We start from the raw sequence: 20,146 nt of genomic DNA, 5'->3' as shown, positions 1-20,146 counted from the left end.
AGCCTTTGAAGTGCTTTGAAGTGAGGCAGGATGCCATGGAGTATGAAATTCCCATTTTATTCCCAAGGCTTTTCCAAGTTTCCACTTGACCAAGGCCTCCTCTGAGAGGTACACAATTAATAGTTGATTCTTCCCTATCATCGTTTTTTAACCTTAGGCTTCCAAATAATTATTAATACAAAGAATAAGATGTACACTACTACTATAATAAACTCCTCTTGGGAGCACTTCAATTTGTTATAGGTCTGTCCTTTTTAGTTACCTGTGAAAATAAAGGGTTAGTTTACAACGGTAAGCTTTTATCCTGCTCAGAGTCTGTTCCGAGATTTTTCTTTTTGATTTTAACTTTCAACAAGTCGTCTGTAGGAACAACTTCCCAGGCGCTAGGGTCGGTAGATGCTTTCACTCGAGTGTAGTGAGTCCAACCTTTTTCCGCAGCTCTTACAGCTGTTTCAGTGCTTAGCAGTACTTGGAATGGTCCTTCCCATTCAGGCCGAAGTTTTGATTCTTTCCAGGTGCGTATCAGGACCCTATCTCCTGCATGGAATGAATGTACTGGGAATTCCAAAGGCGGAGTTTGAGCCAACAGTCCACGAACCCTGAGAGATGCTAAGGAAGAAGATAATCCAGGCATATAATTTTTGAGGAAAATATCTTTAGTTTCAAAAATAGGTATCTCACCGTTTCTACCCAGGTACGGTAGTCCAAACAACATCTCATATAGTGAAACTCCTACATCTTTTCTAGAAGCAGTTTGAATTCTGAGAAGTGCTAAAGGTAAACACTTTGTCCAGGGAAACTTAGTCTCTAAAACCAGCTTTGACAGATGTTTCTTTAATGTCTGATTCATTCGCTCCACTTTCCCTGATGAGGAAGGATGCCATGGAGTATGAAATTCCCATTTTATTCCCAAGGCTCCCATGAATCCTTGTAAAATAGATGAAGGGAAATGACTTCCTTGATCTGAATCTGTATTTTCAACAATCCCATATCTAGGGATTATTTGTTCCAGGATTACCTTTATCACCACACTAGCTGTTGCTGATGCTGAAGGAAAAGCTTCTACCCATCCTGACAAATGGTAGTAACAGACTTTCCAAAATCTGTCTAATTAATTCTTCATGAACCAATTCCTTTCCCTTCCTGTTTACTAAGCCCTTTTCTTCCCATATTTTTCCAAATGCATGTACCACCCCATATGCATATTGTGAGTCAGTATATATAGTTCCCTGTTTCCCTTTTAATTATTTTAATGCTTGATTTAATGCATATAATTCACAGGTTTGAGCTGACCAATTGCTAGGCAGTCTTCCCATTTCTTCGACATTCCCATCCGGTCCTTCAATGATGCAATAACCATTACATCTCTTTCCTTGTACCACCTTAGAAGATCCATCTGTAAACAATATTTCCCCTTCCTCTAAGGGCACCTCTTGCAAATCTAATCTTACCTTTGTCTGGTAATTTATTAAATGTAAGCAGTTATGTTCCGTATTTATTGGATCCTCAATTCCCTTTGACAAGAAGGAGGCAGGATTCAAAACAGACTCTGTAGTTATAGTTAAATCATCCTTTTCAATTAGTATAGCTTCATATTTTAGTATTCTGGAGTCTGTCAGCCACCTTCCTGCTTTCTGAGTGAGAATAGCCTTCACTTGGTGAGGGGTAGCAACAATCAGTTGTCCTCCAAAGGTGAATTTCCTGCTCTCTTCTACTAATAAGGCAGTTGCTGCTACTGCCTGAACGCATTCTGGCCATCCCTGGGATACAGGGTCTAATAATTTAGACAAAGATGCTACAGGTTTCTTTTTATCTCCCTGTTATAAATGGCTTAAGTTTATGGAACACTCTCTGTACACTCTCCACAGGTCTTGTCTCCCAACCGTCCTTCAGCTTCTTTTTCCTTCCTCTTAATCTCTTGGCCCCCCCGGCCAGATACCAAGGATCCACATAGTATCTCATAACAGTCACCAGCAGTCACCAGTTATTATCAGTTGTTCTGAAACTCCCAAACAGCTTGACGACTCACGAGCAATTAAAACATTCTTTCCCAGCTATTCACAGTCATCTATATAACATCTATAGCAGTGTTAAATCAATCTCAAAGAAGACAGAAAAAAATTGTAACTGTTAGAACTAGAAGTCAGGAATAACAAAAGCAAACAGGTTCATAAATTTAAGGAGTGTTTTCTGAAGACGTGATAAATTGACTAGAATGAGGGGGAGACTGGGACACACTGCATCTGTGGTTCAAGAGTTAAATTGCCAGTGCAGGGCCCAGAGGCAGACAGGATTCAAACAGAATTGTTCTTTATGGACACGAATTTATGGACACGAATTGGAATTGTTAAAACATTCCTCACATCCCATTCTTGGGTTAACACCCCCAAAGCAGCACCCTCACTTACAGTTATAAAAAGATAAAATGATTTCTTTAGGGCAGGAAGAGCTAAGACTGGTGCTGTAATACGGTCTTTTTTTTTTTTTTTTTTTTTAATTTTCCATTACTTCTTCTTCCTCTTTAATCCAGTTCAGTATATTAGGTTCTTCCTCCAATAATTTGAGATATAATTTCTCTGATTTCTGTGCATATGCTTCTATCCACAGTCTGCAATATCCAGTTCAACCCCCAAATTTTCTCAACTCTTTCTTTGTTTTAGGGAGAGGAAGTCGCACAATTCCCTGAATCTCCTCAGGGTTTATTCTCCGTCTGCCCTCAGAGACTACATGTCCCAAATACTTAACCTCTTTTTCTACACACTGTAATTTATCTTCAGATACCCTTAGCCTGTGTTCTCCTAAAAAATTCAGGAGTTTATTGGTGGCTTCTTTTACCTCCGATCTTTCTTCCCCAGATATCAATAAATTATACACATACTGTAACAACATCACCCCTTCTGGAATCTGAAATGTTTCTAAAATCTTTTCCAATTCTTGCCCAAACAAATTGGGAGATTCAGTGAATCCCTGAGGCAAAGCAGTCCATCTATATTGCTGTTTACCACCTGTCTCGGGGTCTTCCCATTCAAATGCAAAAATGTATCCACTTTCAGGATCTAGTGGGCATGCCCAAAAGGCATCCTTTAAATCTATACCATTGAACCATTTGTGCTCATAAGGGATTTTACTCATCAGGGTATAAGGGTTAGGAACCACAGGGTGGTGCTTTCATGTTATCTTGTTAACTTTTCTCAGGTCTTGTACTTACCGGTACGAACCATCTGGCTTTCGTGCTGCTCAAATTGGAATGTTATATGGTGACATACAGGGCTCCAAAAGACCATCTTTAACTAAAGTTTGCACTGTAGGTTTCAGGCCCATTTTTCCTTCACAAGAGATAGGATACTGTCGTTGTCTAACTCTTCCGCTCCCTTCTTGAACAGTTATCTTTAAGGGAGTTATGTTAAGCCCTCCTCGATTTCCTGCCCTTACCCATACCGTGGGATTTATTTCTTTTTCATCATTTTCTGTTAATAATTTCATTGCGACTGTTCTTCCTTTTTCACAGGGCTTCAATCATAATCCTAATTTGACTGTTAAATCTCTCCCTAATGTTATATATGGAGTGGTAATTCGTGTCGAGAAAATGGTTGATATTAATAAAGAAGGGGGAGATTTAGGAATGTGGCCATGGGGGTTGGAAAACCCCATGAGTGAGATAACATTAGACTCTTAACGATGAGGCCATCAGGAATATCAAAGAGTTTAGAGGGAACACAGGGTGATTCAGGAGACTCTGTGCAGTCTCCGGTTTCTTGTTCTCCAGCTGGTTCTCTTTTTCTCCAGCTGGTAAGGCATGGATTTTTTTGTGTGTTTGCTGTTGTTGTTACATTCAAAGTTGTTTGACCAATGAAAAGTTGTTTTGAAAAGAACTGCTGTGGGGAGAAGGGTATAAGAGGGGAAACCGCCCTCAAGATAAAAAAGGCAGCACGATGAAGTTACATCAATAAAGAAGCAGGAAAAAGAAGTGAAGAGGAACAGGCTGGCAGAACGCAGACCAGGACGGTCTTTTGACACTTTGCTGTGCTGCAGGAGCGGGCTAGCTTGCAGCTTAACCTCCCTTGCCCCTGCTTTCAAGGGACTGGGAGGGTAAGGGGTGCATTGTCCCAGTGCATCCCAGCAACTCCTTGCACCTTCTGGCCGCTAGCAGCTCCTGGAAACTTCCCTCTCCGAGCTCTTGGCACCCTGATGGCTGCGTTGGCTTTCTGCCTGAGGAGCCCTGATGCCTTTGCTGGCAAGGGCATCCCTTCCTGGCCATGGTCTCAGCCAGGACTGTCTCTCCTGCAGAGGTTAGGCACAACGGATTTGGCCACATGGGACCGAAGAGGTGTCCTCGCACAGCCAGAGTCTGGAGGAGTCATCGTCTTTCCCAGGTGAGTGTGCTGCGTCTGCAGCCCATGGCTGGCGTCAAGGCCAGGGCACTGCAACTACTGAGTGTGGTGGCCTGGAATCACACTGCTGTCCTCTTCTTGCTTCCAGGATTGGGCTCTACATTCCATCTGGAAGAGCTGCAGGGGGTAATCCAGTTCAAAGTCCTGAGAAGCAGGCTGAAAAGAAGGGAGAGTCAAGGATGGGGGAAGACTCCAACTGAAAAGGTAACATGAGAGCCGTCATGCCCAAGACACCGCCAAGGGTTTCTCTTACCAGCCCTCCTGTTGCCTCCTTACAGGGATGCCTACAGCTGACAAGAGCTAACTGCTCTCACGGCAGAGTCTCTCTCCAGCCAGATTCCCCAGGGTGACAGAGGAAGCACAGCTGGGGCAGGCTGCTGGGGGAAAAGAGCCTTCTCCCAGGTGAGGCTGGGGGGCAGCTGGAGGAGGCAGCCCCTGGGCTCTTGTCCTTGAGTCAGCGAGCGGCTTTCCTTGGACAGGGGGACTTGGCCAGCTCCACAGGGGTCCCGACACATGTCCCACCCACTGCCCTTTCCTTGCTGGGCAGCCGTTTGCTGAGCAAAAGCTGTAGCAGCAAATCCTCCTCTTGTGTGCTTGCAGAATGCTGACAGCATTCATTCAGGAGAGCTCCTCGAGGATGGGAGAAGAGGGTGTAATAAATGGCTCAGTCTTCAAAATAGGACTATAATCAAAGTTTACAATTTATTAAAGGAATAGAGGTAAGCAAACAGCGATGGGTGCACTGGGAGTCTCTGCTCCACCAAGACATACACCAGTTACATCAAGCAGCTGATTTGTATGCTCCCAGGCTGATACATATTCATTACTACTTCTAAATAAAACAGGGTTATTATAACTAGTTTCTGGAATCCCAACTGGAGCATGTGTATCAGTCTCCGGTGGTCCCTCTGAGGGTCTCTGGGGGGTCTCTCGTGCTGAAGGCTCATAGTCTTCCTCCCTCTTGTCCTTCTCCTTTGTCCAACTTGGCTGTATGTCAGAGACTTGTGCAACATCCCCTGCAAGCTTTGTCTTTTAGTTGTTCTTCAGCTCTCGCCATCTCCTTAATCTCCTGGCCAGATATCAGAGACTTGCATAGTGTCCCATGCAATAGTCATAATAGTTAGCAGTTATTCTGAAACCCCCCAGATATCAGAGACTTCAAGGAAAAGCCTACAAATGCATTGCCCTTCAAGCTCTCTATTGACACGAATTGCTAAACCATTCCTTTGCAAGATACGAGAATTATATACGTTAACCACTCTGTTCTTCTTAGACTTGTGGTTATACAAGGGTGTGTAAGACAGAAGGTCACATTCATCATACCATGCGGCCCTAGCATTGTTCCATACTGACACAAATCAGATGAACATATCTCACAAGGGGAAGGGCAAGCGCTGTGCTGCAGCCTGGCCCCAAACTCAAGCCCCTGCCTGCGAGGCTCACCAGAGAGCAGGACAAGTAGCCACTGCATCTGTGTGCCCATTGCCGGGCTGTTTCACGGGTTGCCTTTGTGGAGATTTGATGTTTCTCTCTAATCGTTGCATGCTCAGCACAAAGCATGTTTTTGCAGGCATTGCTCTCCTGCGCACACTGCCAGTGTACAGCCAGGGAAGCAGCTGCTGCAGCAGCTCAGAGCAGAAGGCCACGGTTGTTCACTCACCCAATGCAGCTGCAAAGGAGCCTCCATTTTTTCGGGGAACTCCAGGCCTCTGGGTACAGCAAGGGACAGGGTTCCCCTATCTCTGGTTCTCTCTTTGCTGGGAGGGTCTGGATGAGGGCATCTACTTCTCTGATTTGGCAGGTGGCTGCCACAGCTTGCACCACGGCTTCTCCTTGGGCCAGACCTCAGAAAAGAGACACTGGTCCTCGCAGAGAGCTGCCGCCTGCTGGAAAAGCAAGACCAGGTTGTTGAGCAAAAGCTATAGCAGCAAATCCTCGTCTTGTGTGCTTGCAAGATGCTGGCAATGCATCAGGTGAGCTCCACAAGGATGGCAGAACAGGGATAGGGTTGTTACAAGGGTAGTGCTTCTGAAGATTTGACGTTTCTCTAACCACTTCATGCCCTTCTCCCCTGCAGGAAATAGGCTGCCTGTGCCGCCAGCAAGACAAAAGAACTCTGCAGGAACTGATGGTTGAGGAGCAGCTGAAGAAAGAGTGGGAGGCAAAGCACATGTGGGCCCCGTGCAAGGCTCATGGCAAAAGGGATGGAAGAGAGAGGGCCTGGGTATGACAAGTGCTTTCAAGCACTCCAGAAGGAACCTTTCTCTTCTCTCAGGGGGCCAAGTGCACACTCTTCCCCTCTTAGCTCTGCCACGAAGCTTCTCTCCAAGAGAAAAACCTGCCCTTTCTGAGCCTTGTTTTCCTTCGTGAAGGATGAGGGCTCCTGCAAAGCCCGCTGCCCTGGAAGTGTTCTTGCCCTTAGCTTCAGAAGCCGAGGGCTGGGGCCTTTCATGCTGCCTTTCTGAGAGAAAGCAGGCTGCAGGGAAACTGCCCTGAGCCTGGGGAAACCCTGAGGGGACGACTGCCCCACTGCCATGGGACAGCTCCCACATTAGCACTCCCCTCTAAAAACGCTCCCTGTTTCTGCTTCCCCTGTAGCAGAAGATGCAGGCGGAAATGCAGAGGCTGCAGAGGGGGTGTGCTTCCTCCATGGCACTCATGGACCTGAAGAACGCTCTGCAGCTGGTACCAGTGGAGATGAAGCATCAGCATGTCCTCATCCCTCTCCCTCCAGCGAAGAAGGCTGAGGCAGCTCCCCTCAGCAAATCAAGTGCCAGGTAAGTGTGGGCCAACTCCCACAAAGGCCAGGAAAAGCTGAGCTGCATCAGGCTGCCCGAGGGATCCAGCATGCGGGTTGCTCAGCTCTGGGCTTTGGCTCTCCATCCCCTGGCTGCTTCGGGGAGGCAATGACTGTGGAGAGGACCTTGCCTCCAGACGTTCCCCTGCAGACCCAAAGTCCTGAAGCTCCCCTGCAGCCGACAGTCACGTACCCACAGTGGAAGGGGGCTGTGCTCCCTGCTCCTGGGGCTGGGGGCAGGCAGAGCTGGGGACCTTCAGATCCTACCTGAGAGTTTTTTTCTCTGTTGATGCAGCTACCAATTAGTACGGAGTGTGCAGGCGGGGAAAGTGATGGAGAAGAGAAAGGAGGCCTGGAAAATCACTGGGCTGCGGCGCACTGCCTCTGTCTTGCTTCCGCGATTGCGCTCTACACACATTTCTAATTTCATTTCATTAAGATGTAATATTTATCTTTATTTCAATAATTTTTATCTTTATTTCATTAAGATTTAATAAACAAATAAACGGCTGTTCTACAGTTTTCTTTCCACACCCAAATGGATCACTGTGCACGCTCCGCGGGGCCTGCTCGAGGTTTGTACGGGCCAGAAATGAGAGAGCTTCATTCTCGGTACCGGGTTGCTCAGCTCACTGGTGGCCCTACAGGAAAGATGCTCCCTGAGTGCACAGAGAGAGAGAGAAAAGCTGCTCCCCGACAGGGCAGCTCCTGACCCTTCCTCTGACAGCCCTGGCAGCCATTTGGCAGTTCTGCCTTCCCCCCCGCGCCACAAGCTGGCTGAGGCCTTGGCCTGTCCGCAGCACGGCTGTCAGTGGTGTCGGGCGGCATCTAGAGCCAAGAGGCCTTTCCTTTTCTTTGTGCTGAAGGAAACTTTGTGCTGTCTGGACAGGCAGTGCCTCTTTGCTCCAAGTCTTGCAGGGTTGCCTCTCATTTTGAGGGCCCTGTTTTTCGTCAGCATTTGTGAGGGGCTTCTGCATGCGCCCCGCTCACTTGTTGCGGCCAGGGCTTCCCCCCAGGATGTCTGGGCAGGCCCATGCCACTGGGCAGGCTCTGGGTGGGCCTCGTTCGCTGCAGGGGCAGGCGTCTGCCCCTGAGCCCAGAGCCCAGGAGCGGCTCCTGCACTCGCGGCTGCCCCTGCGCGGGCTGCTGCCGCTGCTTTTGGAGCCTTCCTGCAGCCTCTGGCAGCTGGCGCCTGCGTGGCGGCCGCACGTTGGGCTTGGCAGCCTGGCATCTGCAGGCCGTGCCAGCCTGCAGCATGGCATTGGCGGCCTTGTTGCCGTCCCCAGGGCACGGCTGAAAGGGGATTTGGGGCATTTGCTTTCCAGGGGCTGGGCACGTTGGGGATGCAATACCCCACCACGTGCACAGGCAGTTCGCACTGAACAAGGTGGGCTTTGCAGCCTCGTCCTGCCCTCGTAGCCTGCTCCCTCCTGCAGCTGCCACCCCACAGCCCGCCTCCTCAAGCAGAAGAAATGCCCCAGCGGTAGCCTGCAAAGTGCAGGTGTGCCAGGGGCCCCTTGCTGCTCTGGCAATATGCACAACAGAAGAGCCCAGCTCCAGCAGAAGGACGGGATGCGTACTGCCTGGCGCTTGTGCGTTGCCTGTGGCCCGAGTGGGCAAGCCAGCATGTAGCCGGAGCCGGTTCTCAAGGCTTTCCCTATTAGTTGGGAACCCCGTGGAGGGTTTTTCCTGAGCTGAGGGTGTTGGCTGTGCTCTTCCTAGCCCAGCTCTTCTGTAGGGGGCAAAAAGGAGGGAGCTGGGAAGCTCCCAGACACTGAGGCCATCTCCAGGGCTCTCCGCAGTGACGCCATCTGGCACCTTCCCATGAGCAGTGGCCAAAGCACAAGGGCCCATCTTCTTTGTTGGGGAAGCCCCGCGCTGCATTTCCAGTGCCAGAAATGCTTAAATACTGTTCCTCCTTTCTTGCTTTTCAGCGTGTCTTAGTACCTGGGCTGGGTGCCTCCTTCCTTATTAAAGTGGGGCTGCTCTTGTTTTTTGCTTTGAGCTCCTCCAGGTAAAGAAGCCCACTTTTCAGCTCTCGGAGAACTTTGCCTGTCTTCCCGGAGTCCCACATAAGAAAGAAAGAGACTTTTCCTGTTTCTTTCTCAGGTGAATTTGGCCGCATCGGCAGGAAAAGTGTCCTGACACATGTCCTACTGACTGTCTTTTCCTTGCCGGGCAGCTGCTTGGTGAGCAACGGCTGTTGCAGCACTTCCTCCCCTTGTGTGTTTGCAGGCTGCTGACAGCACGTCAGGAGAGCTTGCAGGCTGCAGACAGCACGTCAGGTTCTTGCAGTGGAAAATTCCACTAACCTTGCATTTTCAAAAGGGATTGTGCGGGCATGGCAGTAGCATACCAGGTGAAGTATTTTAAGCAGATAAGGGGAATGTCCCACAGTCGCAAAATGAGGAGGATAGCTAAGAAAAGCAGGAGAAACAGGGCAAAAATCAGTAACAAATAAATAAATAAATAAATAAATCACGGGCATTCTGGTCACGAGAGATGAAGAAAAAAATAATTAAAAAAAAAAAAAGAAAAGGGGAAAATAAAGGTTGGTCAAATAAAATTGTACATATATGGCGTAGTAGTAAGCATCGCGTGGTTTGTGAACCTGATTCTCCCCCTGTACTCAGCTCTGGTGAGGTCGCGCCATGAATACCCTGTTCAGTTTTGGGGCCCTCACTGCAGGAAGGACGTGGAGGTCCTGGAGCATGTCCAAGGAAGGGGAAAGGAGCAGCCGAAGGGCCCAGGGAGCAAGTCGTGTGAGGAGTGCTGAGGGAGCTGGGGTTATGTAGCCTAGAGGAAAGGAGGCTTGGGGGAGACCTTATCACTGTGTACAAGGACCTCAGAGAAGGTTGTAGTGCGGTGGGGGTCAGTCCCATCTCCCAAGCAACAGGCGGTAGGAGAAGAGGAAAAAGTGGGGCCGCGGGAGGTTTAGGTGGATTTAGGTTTAGGTTTAGGCAAAAAGTCTTCAACAAAAGGGTTGTGAAGCATTGGAACAGGCTGCCCAGGGAAGTAGTTGAGTCACCATCCCTGGAGGCATTCGAAAGCCGTGTAGATCTGGTGCCGAGGGACACGGTTCAGTGGTAGATTCTATGATTCTGTACTTCTCTGACTGTGAGAGGCCCCGGGTTGGCATGGCCTGCACCACTCTTTCTCCTGAGATCAATGGCACAGAGAGGAGCACTGGGGGCAAAAGTCTGCCTGAGCTTTTATTCAGAGCAGAAAGCAGAAAGCAGCCGCAGCTGAGCTGAGGCTGGGGGCAGGATGTGGTGGGGCATCTGAATTCCTGGGGCGCTGTCCTGTGCCTCGCAGTGATGCTTCCGTGGGCGCTGCAAAGCTTCCTGAGGGCCAGCTGCCAGCTCCGAGCATCCTCCTGGGACTGGCACAGCCGGGCGCGGCTACTCTCGCTGTCCTGCGATGCAGCTGCAGCGGAAAGCCCTGCGCAGAGCACGAAGTGCCCTCCTGATGCGGGAGGGCCGTGGCTGGCGCACCGGGGCTTGTGCGAGGTCAAGGATGCCTGTGGGGGACACAGAGGTGTAGGTTAGGGCCTGAGCGGGTGCTGGGCGAGCCTGTCCCCCCCTCCAAGGCCTTTCCCCGGGGAGGGGTGGCCCAGGACCAGCCAGCCCCCCTGCGCGTGGTGCTGCCAACCTTGTGCTTGGTGCTGCTCGCTGCGCTGAACAGGCCCAGCCAACAGATCCTGGGACGGCGCTTGTGTCTGGGACGTTGCTGGCTCATCCGCTGGCATATCTTTGGTGCAGGAGGAGGACTGTGCTTGGCCTCCCTGCTCGATGGCCACCTGCATGGGGAGAGGAACAGCACAGGCAGCTGAGGAAAGGGATGTCAGCCCTTGTGCCTGGGGCATGTGGAAACGCAGAGCAGCAAGCAGTTCCCGGCACGCACACCCAATGCACTGCTTCTGCCTGGGGCTGCCCTGGATGCCTGGTGCCCACCACGTGTGCTGTGCTTACCTGGTGCCCAGGAACCAAGGGAGTGGCTGCTGCTCCTGCTTTGTCAGCTGCTGCTGGGCGGAGATCTGTGATGGCCTCCCGGAGAGGCTCTGCAGCCAAAGGAGAAGCCCCTTCTCCACCTTCTTCTTGTGGCGTTGCTGCTGCAGCGAGAGGGGCTTCACTGGCCTCCCCCACAGGGCCTCTGGCCAAGGCAGAGGCCGAGGATGTACATTCTGCAGGCTCTGGTGTGGGAGGAGGCACCCTGGGCACTGTGACCCAGGGAGCACTTGCTGCCTTGCTTGGGGCTCCCGCTCCCTGGATGATGGCTACAGAGTGGAGTAGGACTGCAGCCACGATGGTGTCAACTCTTTCATCCAGCTCTTCATCAGAGACACTGCAGGCATGTCGGGCACGTCCCTGGCTCTCCACCATCACGGCAGCGCTGTGCTCACTGGGGCTTGCACGGGCTGATGGCTTCGACTGTTGAGCCCCACATGTCAGGGGAGGCGCTCTGTGTCCCTCATCTTCCAGAGCAGGGGCTGCTGGAGGACTTGCTGGCCTGCTCTGTGCCGGTGTTGTTGTGGTGAGAGGCGTGCTGTGCCTCTCTTCCCCAGGAATTTCTTCCTGGGGAGCAGCTGATGGGGCAGTGTCCGTGGTTTGCAGCGAGCCAGGAGAGGCGCTTGCTGGGTGTTCTGCTTCTTGTGCTGCCTCCCTGTCCACACTGCTGGCTGCGCTGCCCTCTTCCTGGGGAACGTCCTGTGCCTCTGTGAAGAGGCTGGCGAACCTGGGGTTGATCCAGGAGTTGATGATGACGATCTCCTCCTCTTCATCGCATCCCCCAGGACTGCTCTCTTTCTTGCCCCGGCCTTGGCTTGTCCCCTCGTTTCCTGTCCCTTGCCTGGGTTTGATGTGTTTCTCTCTCTGTTGTTTTTTCTTCTTACCCTGGCCTGGGCTAGCTGCTGCAGGGTCTCTGCTGGAAGCCCTTGCTCCTGCGCATATCCCGGAATCAGGTCCTGGCAGAGCAGTGGTCCGCCTCCTCTCCAGGTCTGTCTGGACCCCGGCTGATCTCGTTGCTCTCCCTGTGCTCCCCGTGTGTGCCAGGTCCCCCAGTGCTCCAGCCAAGGCAGATGCTGAGGATGTAGAGTCTGCAGGCTCTGCTGTGGGAGGAGGCACGCTGGGTTCTGTGGCCGAGGGAGCACTTGGTGCCTTGCTTGGGGCTCCCTGGCTCATGGCTTCAGCACGGCGTATGACTGTGGAAACGATGGTCTTGACTCCTTCATCCAGCTCGTCATCACAGGCACTGGAGGCATGTCGGGCACGTCCCTGGCTCTCAACCGTCACTGCAGTGCTGTGCTCACTGGGGCTTGGAGAGGCTGCTGGTTTTGACTGTGGAGCCCCACGTGTCAGGGGAGGCGTCCTGTGTCCCTCATCTTCCAGAGCAGGGGCTGCTGGAGGACTTGCTGGCCTGCTCTGTGCTGCTGTTGTTGAAGTGAGAGGCGTGCTGTGCCTCTCTTCCCCAGGAATTTCTTCCTGGGGAGCAGCTGATGGGACAGTGTCCATGGTTTGCAGCGAGCCAGGAGAGGCGCTTGCTGAGTGTTTTGCTTCTTGTGCTGCCTCCCTGTCCACACTGCTGGCTGCGCTGCCCTCTTCCTGGGGAACGTCCTGTGCCTCTGTGAAGAGGCTGGCGAACCTGGGGTTGATCCAGGAGTTGATGATGACGATCTCCTCCTCTTCATCGCATCCCCCAGGACTGCTCTCTTTCTTGCCCCGGCCTTGGCTTGTCCCCTCGTTTCCTGTCCCTTGCCTGGGTTTGATGTGTTTCTCTCTCTGTTGTTTTTTCTTCTTACCCTGGCCTGGGCTAGCTGCTGCAGGGTCTCTGCTGGAAGCCCTTGCTCCTGCGCATACCCGGGAATCAGGCCCTGGCAGAGAAGTCGTCCACGTCCTCTCCAGGTCTGTCTGGACCCCGGCTGAACTTGTTGCTCTCAATTTGCACCCCGTTTGTGCCAGGTCCCCAAGTGCTGCTGATCGTTGGCCGTGTTCCCAGCTTTTTTGCGTCTTCTCCAGTACTTCAGACACGCGGGAGTGTGCTGTGTCCTGCAGTGCCGTGCAAGAGTCTGCAGGGCTGTGTGGGGCAGGGTGCCAGCTCTTCTTTAAATTCTGGGGCCCAGTTGCGGGCTGAGGTGGTGTTCTGTGTCCTTTGCTCGTGGGAGGTCTGCCCACGGGAGGAAGCCTTGCCTCCCTCATGGCTCCCTGGTTCCAGGCAAGGCCATTTCTTATTGCAGTGGAGACAAAGGCCTTTATTTGGTCTTCCATTTCTTCGGCAGGGGATGCAAGGCTGCTTTTGGACGACTGCCGACTCTTGCAGTTTTGGGCCGCTGCTGTGGCGAGAGGTGGTGTTCTGGGGCCTTCGGTCCTGGGACCTCTGCTTGAGGGAGAAAGCCTTGCCTTGCTGCTGGCTCCCTCATTGCAGGCTAGAGTGTTTGTTATAACAGTGGACACGAAGGACCGTATTGCATTGCCCATGTCCTCGTCAGGGGCCACAGGGCTGTGTGGGCCACGTTCCCGCCTCTCTGCCCTCACTGCTCTGTCCCTGTTGCCAGAGATGCAGGGAAGAGGTGGCAAAAGCTCTTGCTGGCTGCGGGCCTCTGTTCCCGATGACTTTGCCCTTCCTCCCCCTGAAGAAGCAGAGGCTGCTGCTTGCAGAGGGGGCAGCTTGCAAGTGGCCCTTTCAGACGATGATGCCTGTGCTGCAGGCACTTGCTTGGGTGCTGCTGCCTGAGTCGCTGCCTGCCTTGGCAAAGGCGGCAGGGCTGGCAGCTGGATTCTCTCGGCCTGCCTCACCCCACAGTGAGGCAGTGTCTTGATGTCTTGCGGCTTCTTCTCCATCTGCAAGAGAAGCGAGAAGAAAGGCCAAGTTACTTGGGCCATTTCTGCCATTCTGCTCCGTGTCCCTGCTAGAAGTGCTGCTGTGAGCTGCCCTGCAGCGGCCCCCGGCACGCCCTGGCAGCTGCCCACGCAGAGCGGGGCTCAGCCTGCCAGGGTAATGCCCTGCCTGTCTCCTCCTGCGAGTGCTGCCTGCTCATCGCAGGCTGCCAGGGCTGCCAAAGATGTTCGACCGAACCCTCCTGGGGCTCCCGACTCCGTGTGGCAGCTGCCAGTGTGACGCACGCTCTCTGGGCACGACCGCACCGGCAGCCTGTCCGCATGGAGGGACGGTGGAGGCAGCTCCTGGCTGCGCACAGCCAGGTTGAATTAGGCCACGCTGCTCTTTGTGCCTCTGGGCACAGAACTGCCAGGGCCACGTGGGCTTTGGCTGTCCTGGGGGTGGGCTCTTCATGGAGAAACCCCAGGTTTGGGAACAACTGTGTCCAGGCCGGAGGGGCTCAGGGCCAGCTGGCCGGCTCGCTCCAGCACCGTTCTCCTCATCCTGGTGCTCTCGGTGCCATCCCGTCACACTGCTGTCCCTGTCTCGCTCCCTGAGCCTCACCTGGCGCCGCTCCTGCACGCTCCGCTGCCCTTCAGCGGGCTGGGAGTCATCCTTATTCTGCTGCTCCATGCTATGCTCCAGGTCCTCTGACCAAGAACTCCAACAGGCACCCAGGGGAGCTGCTGCCTCCTGACAGAGCTGCTCTCCTGAGAGTGAGTGGGCAGCCCGGGGCTCGGGCTTTATAAGGGACACCGTTGCCGTGGGTACCCCTCCGTGTCACAATGGCCTTTGGGTACGCATCACAATGCCCCGGTGGTTGCCATGGGGCCCTCAAGCCCATATTCTGGCAGACACCCCAGGGACACCGTCTCACACACCCACAGCAGGATCTGCATTGGCAGGTACCTCTGGCTCCTTCCAGCCAGTGCCCCCGGCTCAGCCCCAGCTCAGTCTTTCTCAGGGCAGTCAGCTTAGCTCCCTAACTGCTCCCAGGTAACTGCGCGTTACCTGCTCTGCCAGGAGATGCTCTGCTCGGTCGTCCGCGTAAGCTTCCTGGCTCTTTTGCCTGACTGCCCACACATCAGCAGAGACTGCACTCGAGCTTGGACGCCCATCAGGCCACCCTGGCAGTGCAGCTGGAGCAGGAGCAGGAGCAGGAGCAGGAGCAGGAGCAGGGATTCCTCCCGTGTCCGGGCAGCCAGAGGCCTGTGGCTCTAGGCACTGTGAAGTGCTCCCAGAGAAGGTGGGCTCCAGGGAGCCGGTGGAGCTGGCAGAGAGGTGGCTTGAGGTGGGCTCTGGCAGGGCTGCGAGAGGAAAGCCCTGGGCAGCCGCAGGACGAGTTCCTGCTCCTTGCTTTAAGAGCAAGCTGTGGAGAAGCTTTCAGCAGCAGAGCCACAGCTGTGCCATGCTGCTGTTTAGCCCGCAGCTTCTCTGGCTGCTGAAGCAGGTCCTATGCTTTGAAACAGTGTTGGTAACACAAGGGCGTCTTTGCTGGAACAGGTTGCCCAGAGAGGCTGTGGCGTCTCCATCCTTGGAGATCTTCAGAAGCACAATCCTCGGAATTGTGCGTAAAGCTAGTCCTTTGGGGAGAAAGGAAGGGAATTGGAAAAACAACCCCAAAACTAGGGAAAAGGATAAAAAAGCACAGGTTAGATATTGTCCAATTGTCTGGCCTGAAAAGCCATTAAAAGGGACTTTGCTCCTTTGGCCACAACACAGGTCCGATGAAAATTCCCGCTTCAAGTTTACAGGTAAACAATAAGACTCCTTTTCCGCAGGAGGAATCAAGTTATGCTCCCTCTAACCCTAACATTGCAGCCGAGGCAGCAGGAGCTGCACCAGCAAGGAAGTATATGTGTAAGTGTATGTGCTTGAGACAAAGTATTGGATCTGCTTGAGACAAAGTATTGCTGTGAAGGGAGTGACTCCTCACTCTAGAGTAACACTTGTAACAGTAACAGTAGAAGTTGTTGTACAGCAGATACAACATGAGAATCCTGTAAGGGGATGGCCTGTCCCGAATGGCAAGGAGTAGTACTGGCTCTGCGGCAATAAATGCAGGAAGGTGCTGCCCCTTGGCTGGAAGGGAGCTTGCACCCTGGGGGCAATAATTCCACATGTACCTATTACTGAAGACCCACAACGCCAAAGGCCCCCTGAGACCACACGCAGAATTACGAGGACTCCAGATAATCCTCTAGGAAACCGAACCAGGGAGTTTCTCTCACTGGAGAACTAGAAAATAACACTCTGCACACAGTCCAGGCACTACGAGAGGAGCTAAGAAGCTTCTCAGAAACAGTACTTGTGTTGGGTCTGTCTGAGCTGGAGTCACCTTTTCCCTGCAGCAGCCCACACAGTGCTGTGCTCTGCACTCGTAGCTGGAGCAGCACTGATATCGCTCAAGTGTTGTGTCTGTTGCTGCGTAGTGCTGGCACGGCATCAGGACTCCTTCCAAGCCCCCAAGAGCCAGCAGGCTGGGGGTGGGCAAGCGATGGGGAGGGGACATTGCCAGGGCAGCTGACCTAAACCAACCAAAGGGATATTCCATAACACCTGATGTCACACTCAGCAATAAAAAGGGGGGCTCTCCTGGGGGAGCGGGCTGTTCCTCCTGAACAACCACTATGCGTTTTGAGGCCCTGCTTCCCAGGACGTGGCCGAACATCGCTCGTTGATGGGAAGTAGAGAATATTTTTTTTCCCTCTCTCTGTGCTTCCGTACTGACTTATTGTTTCTTTTTTTCCTCCCCATTCCCTTTCCCTTTAATTAATCCTTTCTCACCTCAAACCTCGAGTTCTCTGTGTTGTATTTTCTCCCCCTGCCTCTTTGAGGAGAGGGGGAGTGAGAGAGCGGTTGTGGTGGAGCTCGGCTGCCCACCTGAGTCAAACCACAACAGGCCAACAGGGCTGCTGGTATTGGCTGTGTTCCCTGTTCGCTGCAAAGTGCCTGTGCACGTGGTGGGAGATTGCATCCCCAGCTTTCTCAGGCCCTGGAAGCAAATCCCCCCAAAGCGGAGCAGTGGCGTCACGAGCGGAGCCCCGGAGGCAACCGCGACTGTCTGAAAGGCAAGCATCAAGAATGCGGGCATGTCAGAGGAGGAGCAGCAAGATGCTGTTGATTGCGCCACTCAGACCTTGGCGAAGCACATCGAGAAGGGCATTGCTGCGCACATCGGGAAGGAATTTGACAAGAAATAGAATCCCACTTGGCACTGCAACACAGGAGGGAACTGCGGCAGCTACGTGACTCCTGAGAGCAAGCACTTCACCTACTTCTAGCTCAGCCAGGTTGCTATTCTTTTCGAGTCTGGTTAGAACCACGGACTCCCACTGACACTTGCATCTGGTTACAGGACTTTGCTGGCTCCTATGGCTGGTTACTTCAGCCTTCCTGAGGAAACAAACCTTGGTCTTCAAGGGCAATGGCAGGGATTATGCTATAGCAGAAGGTGTTACATTGTGGAAATAAAAAGGAAAAATACCAACAAAATGTATTCATTGTTTTTTTTTGTTTTGTTTGTATTTATTGTAATAATTGTAATATTGTATAAATTGGGCCAAGCCCCAATTTAAAATGTTGAAATTAAAAGAGTTGGATCCATACAAGTCCATGCATCTGGATGGGATTCATCCCAGAGTGCTTGGAGAGCTGGCTGACATCATTGCGGGACCTCTCTCAATTATTTTTCTATGGTCTTGGCAATCTGGAGAGGCCCCAGTAGAGTGGCAGCTGGCAAAAGTTGTACCAATTTTCAAGAAGGGCAAAAAGAAGACCCCGGTAATTACAGGCTTGTCAGTCTCAGGTCAGTGCCTGCTAAAATTAGGGAGAAGATTATCCTTGAAGTTATTGAAGAGCACCTGGGGGACAGTGCAGTCATTTCTCCCAGCCAACATGGGTTCACGAGGGTTAGGACCTGTTTAACAAATTTCATTTCCTTTTTAACAATTTTGATTTCCATGGGCAGGCACGGCCTGCAGATGCCAGGCTGCCAAGCCCAACGTGCGGCCGCCACGCAGGCGCCAGCTGCCAGAGGCTGCAGGAAGGCTCCAGAAGCAGCGGCAGCAGCCCGCGCAGGGGCAGCCGCGACTGCAGGAGCCGCTCCTGGGCTGTGGGCTCAGGGGCAGACGCCTGCCCCTGCAGGGGATAAGGCAAACCCAGAGCCCAAAACCAACCCCACGGGTACTGCATCCCCAACTTTCCTAGGCCCTGGAAGCAAATCCCCTAAAAGCGGAGCAGTGGCGGCGTGAGCAGAGCCCCTGAGGCAACCGCGACTGTCTGAAAGGCAGGCATCAAGAATGCGGACATGTCAGAGAAGAAGCAGCAAGATGCTGTTGATGGTGCCACTCAGGCCTCCCTGCCCACGCTGCTGGATGAGCTGCCCTATTTGTGGAGAAAGGTTTGTGGTTCCTCGCAGAGGCTGAGGAACCTGGGCTTGATCCAGGAGTTGAGGATGACAACATCTTCCTCTTCATCCCATCCCGCAGGACCCTTTTCTTTCCTGCCCCGGCCCAGGCTTCGCACATCCTTGCCTCTCCCCTGCCTGGGTTTGACGTTTTCCTTTTCTGTTGCTTTTGCTTCTCAATGCAGCGTGGGCTAGCTGGTGCAGGGTCTCTGATGGCAGCCGTTGTTCCTGCACATACCCGGGGTCATGCCCTGGCAGCGCAGTGGTTCACCTCCTCTCCATGTCTGTCTGGACCCCGGCTGATCTTGTTGCTGGCACTGTGCTCCCCACGTGTGCCAGGTCCCCCCGTTCTGCCCGTCATTGGCCATGTTCCCAGCTTTTAGCCATCGTCTTTGCCAGACCTCTGCCATGGGGAGAAAGCCTTGTCTTCTTCGTGGCTCCCTCGTTGCAGGCTAAGGCACTGGTAATGACACTGGGGACGAAGAACTTTACTTGGTTTTCCCTTTCTACGGCATGGGCTGCAGGGCTGCTTTTGGCAGGGTGCTAAATCTTCTTCAGTTCTGGGGCCCTGCTGTGGGGAGAGGTGGGGAGCGGTGGCTTTTGGTCCCAGCTTAGTCAGCTCGCTGGTGGCCCTACGGGAAAGATGCTCCCTGAGTGCACAGAGAGAGAGAGAAAAGCTGCTCCCCGACAGGGCAGCTCCTGACCCTTCCTCTGACAGCCCTGGCAGCCATTTGGCAGTTCTGCCTGCCCCCCCGCGCCACAAGCTGGCTGAGGCCTTGGCCTGTCCGCAGCACGGCTGTCAGTGGTGTCGGGCGGCATCTAGAGCCAAGAGGCCTTTCCTTTTCTTTGTGCTGAAGGAAACTTTGTGCTGTCTGGAGAGGCAGTGCCTCTTTGCTCCAAGTCTTGCAGGGTTGCCTCTCACTTTGAGGGCCCTGTTTTTCGTCAGCATTTGTGAGGGGCTTCTGCATGCCCCCCGCTCACTTGTTGCGGCCAGGGCTTCCCCCCAGGATGTCTGGGCAAGGCCCATGCCGCTGGGCAGGCTCTGGGTGGGCCTCGTTCCCTGCAGGGGCAGGCGTCTGCCGCTGAGCCCAGAGCCCAGGAGCGGCTCCTGCACTCGCGGCTGCCCCTGCGCGGGCTGCTGCCGCTGCTTCTGGAACCTTCCTGCAGCCTCTGGTGCCTGCTTGGCGGCGGCTCGTTGGGCCTGGCAGCCCGGGATCTGCCCCTTGCTGCTCTGGCATATGCACAAAAGAAGAGCCCAGCTCCAGCAGAAGGACGGGATCCATTCTGCCTGGTGCTTGTGGCACTTTTTTTTTTTTCCGCATTCTTTACACACATCATCTTCAAACAGTTCAAAATTGCACTGAGCTATCAAGAAAGTGTAATTTTTATCCTCAGAAAGCACACATCTTGTAGCCTGAATTGTAAAGTCAATAGATACAGCAGTTTTTATATCAGTTTTACATGTCTGGACACCTGCGCAGGAAACTTTGAACATATGCAGGCTCACCTTTTAATTGTATTATTCTATAGGATACATGGTGCATATCTCAAGGTAAGTTTCGGTTTAATAGAATTTGCCAAAGTTTATGGTAAAGCCTGATGTGACCCCATTTACTACAACTCTTTGTGCCCTGCCCGTCAGCCAATTGCTCACCCATCCTATGATGTTTTTGTTTA

General features: G+C 52.9%; 1 protein-coding gene and 1 pseudogene across 1 annotated transcript; one reads left to right on the top strand and one right to left on the bottom strand.

Annotated features, from left to right (window-relative positions):
* Positions 1-8,232: 8,232 nt before the first annotated feature.
* Positions 8,233-17,351, bottom strand: LOC140001377 (uncharacterized). Its single transcript, XM_072032812.1, has 3 exons — positions 14,626-17,351; positions 11,160-14,024; positions 8,233-10,987 (listed from the first exon to the last, which is right to left on the bottom strand). Exons 1-3 carry the CDS (start codon positions 14,692-14,694, stop codon positions 10,733-10,735), a joined length of 3,189 nt encoding a protein of 1,062 aa, XP_071888913.1. The 5' UTR covers positions 14,695-17,351; the 3' UTR covers positions 8,233-10,732.
* Positions 17,136-17,381, top strand: LOC140001378 (dynein light chain 1, cytoplasmic-like; annotated as a pseudogene).
* Positions 17,382-20,146: the final 2,765 nt, after the last annotated feature.

This window comes from Anas platyrhynchos, chromosome 1 (genome assembly GCF_047663525.1).
Source record: "Anas platyrhynchos isolate ZD024472 breed Pekin duck chromosome 1, IASCAAS_PekinDuck_T2T, whole genome shotgun sequence".
Classification (NCBI taxonomy): domain Eukaryota; kingdom Metazoa; phylum Chordata; class Aves; order Anseriformes; family Anatidae; genus Anas; species Anas platyrhynchos.
Note: the sequence above shows the minus strand (reverse complement) of the source record. Positions and strands in the feature narration are given on the sequence as shown.

Excerpts from the sequence above, each read along its gene's own strand:
- LOC140001377 (XM_072032812.1), bottom strand. The coding sequence starts at position 14,694 with ATGGAGCAGCAGAATAAGGATGACTCCCAGCCCGCTGAAGGGCAGCGG. Across the intron at positions 14,025-14,625 it reads GCGTGCAGGAGCGGCGCCAG|ATGGAGAAGAAGCCGCAAGA; the intron begins GTGAGGCTCAGG and ends CTTCTCTTGCAG. Across the intron at positions 10,988-11,159 it reads CCTTGGTTCCTGGGCACCAG|GTGGCCATCGAGCAGGGAGG; the intron begins GTAAGCACAGCA and ends CTCCCCATGCAG.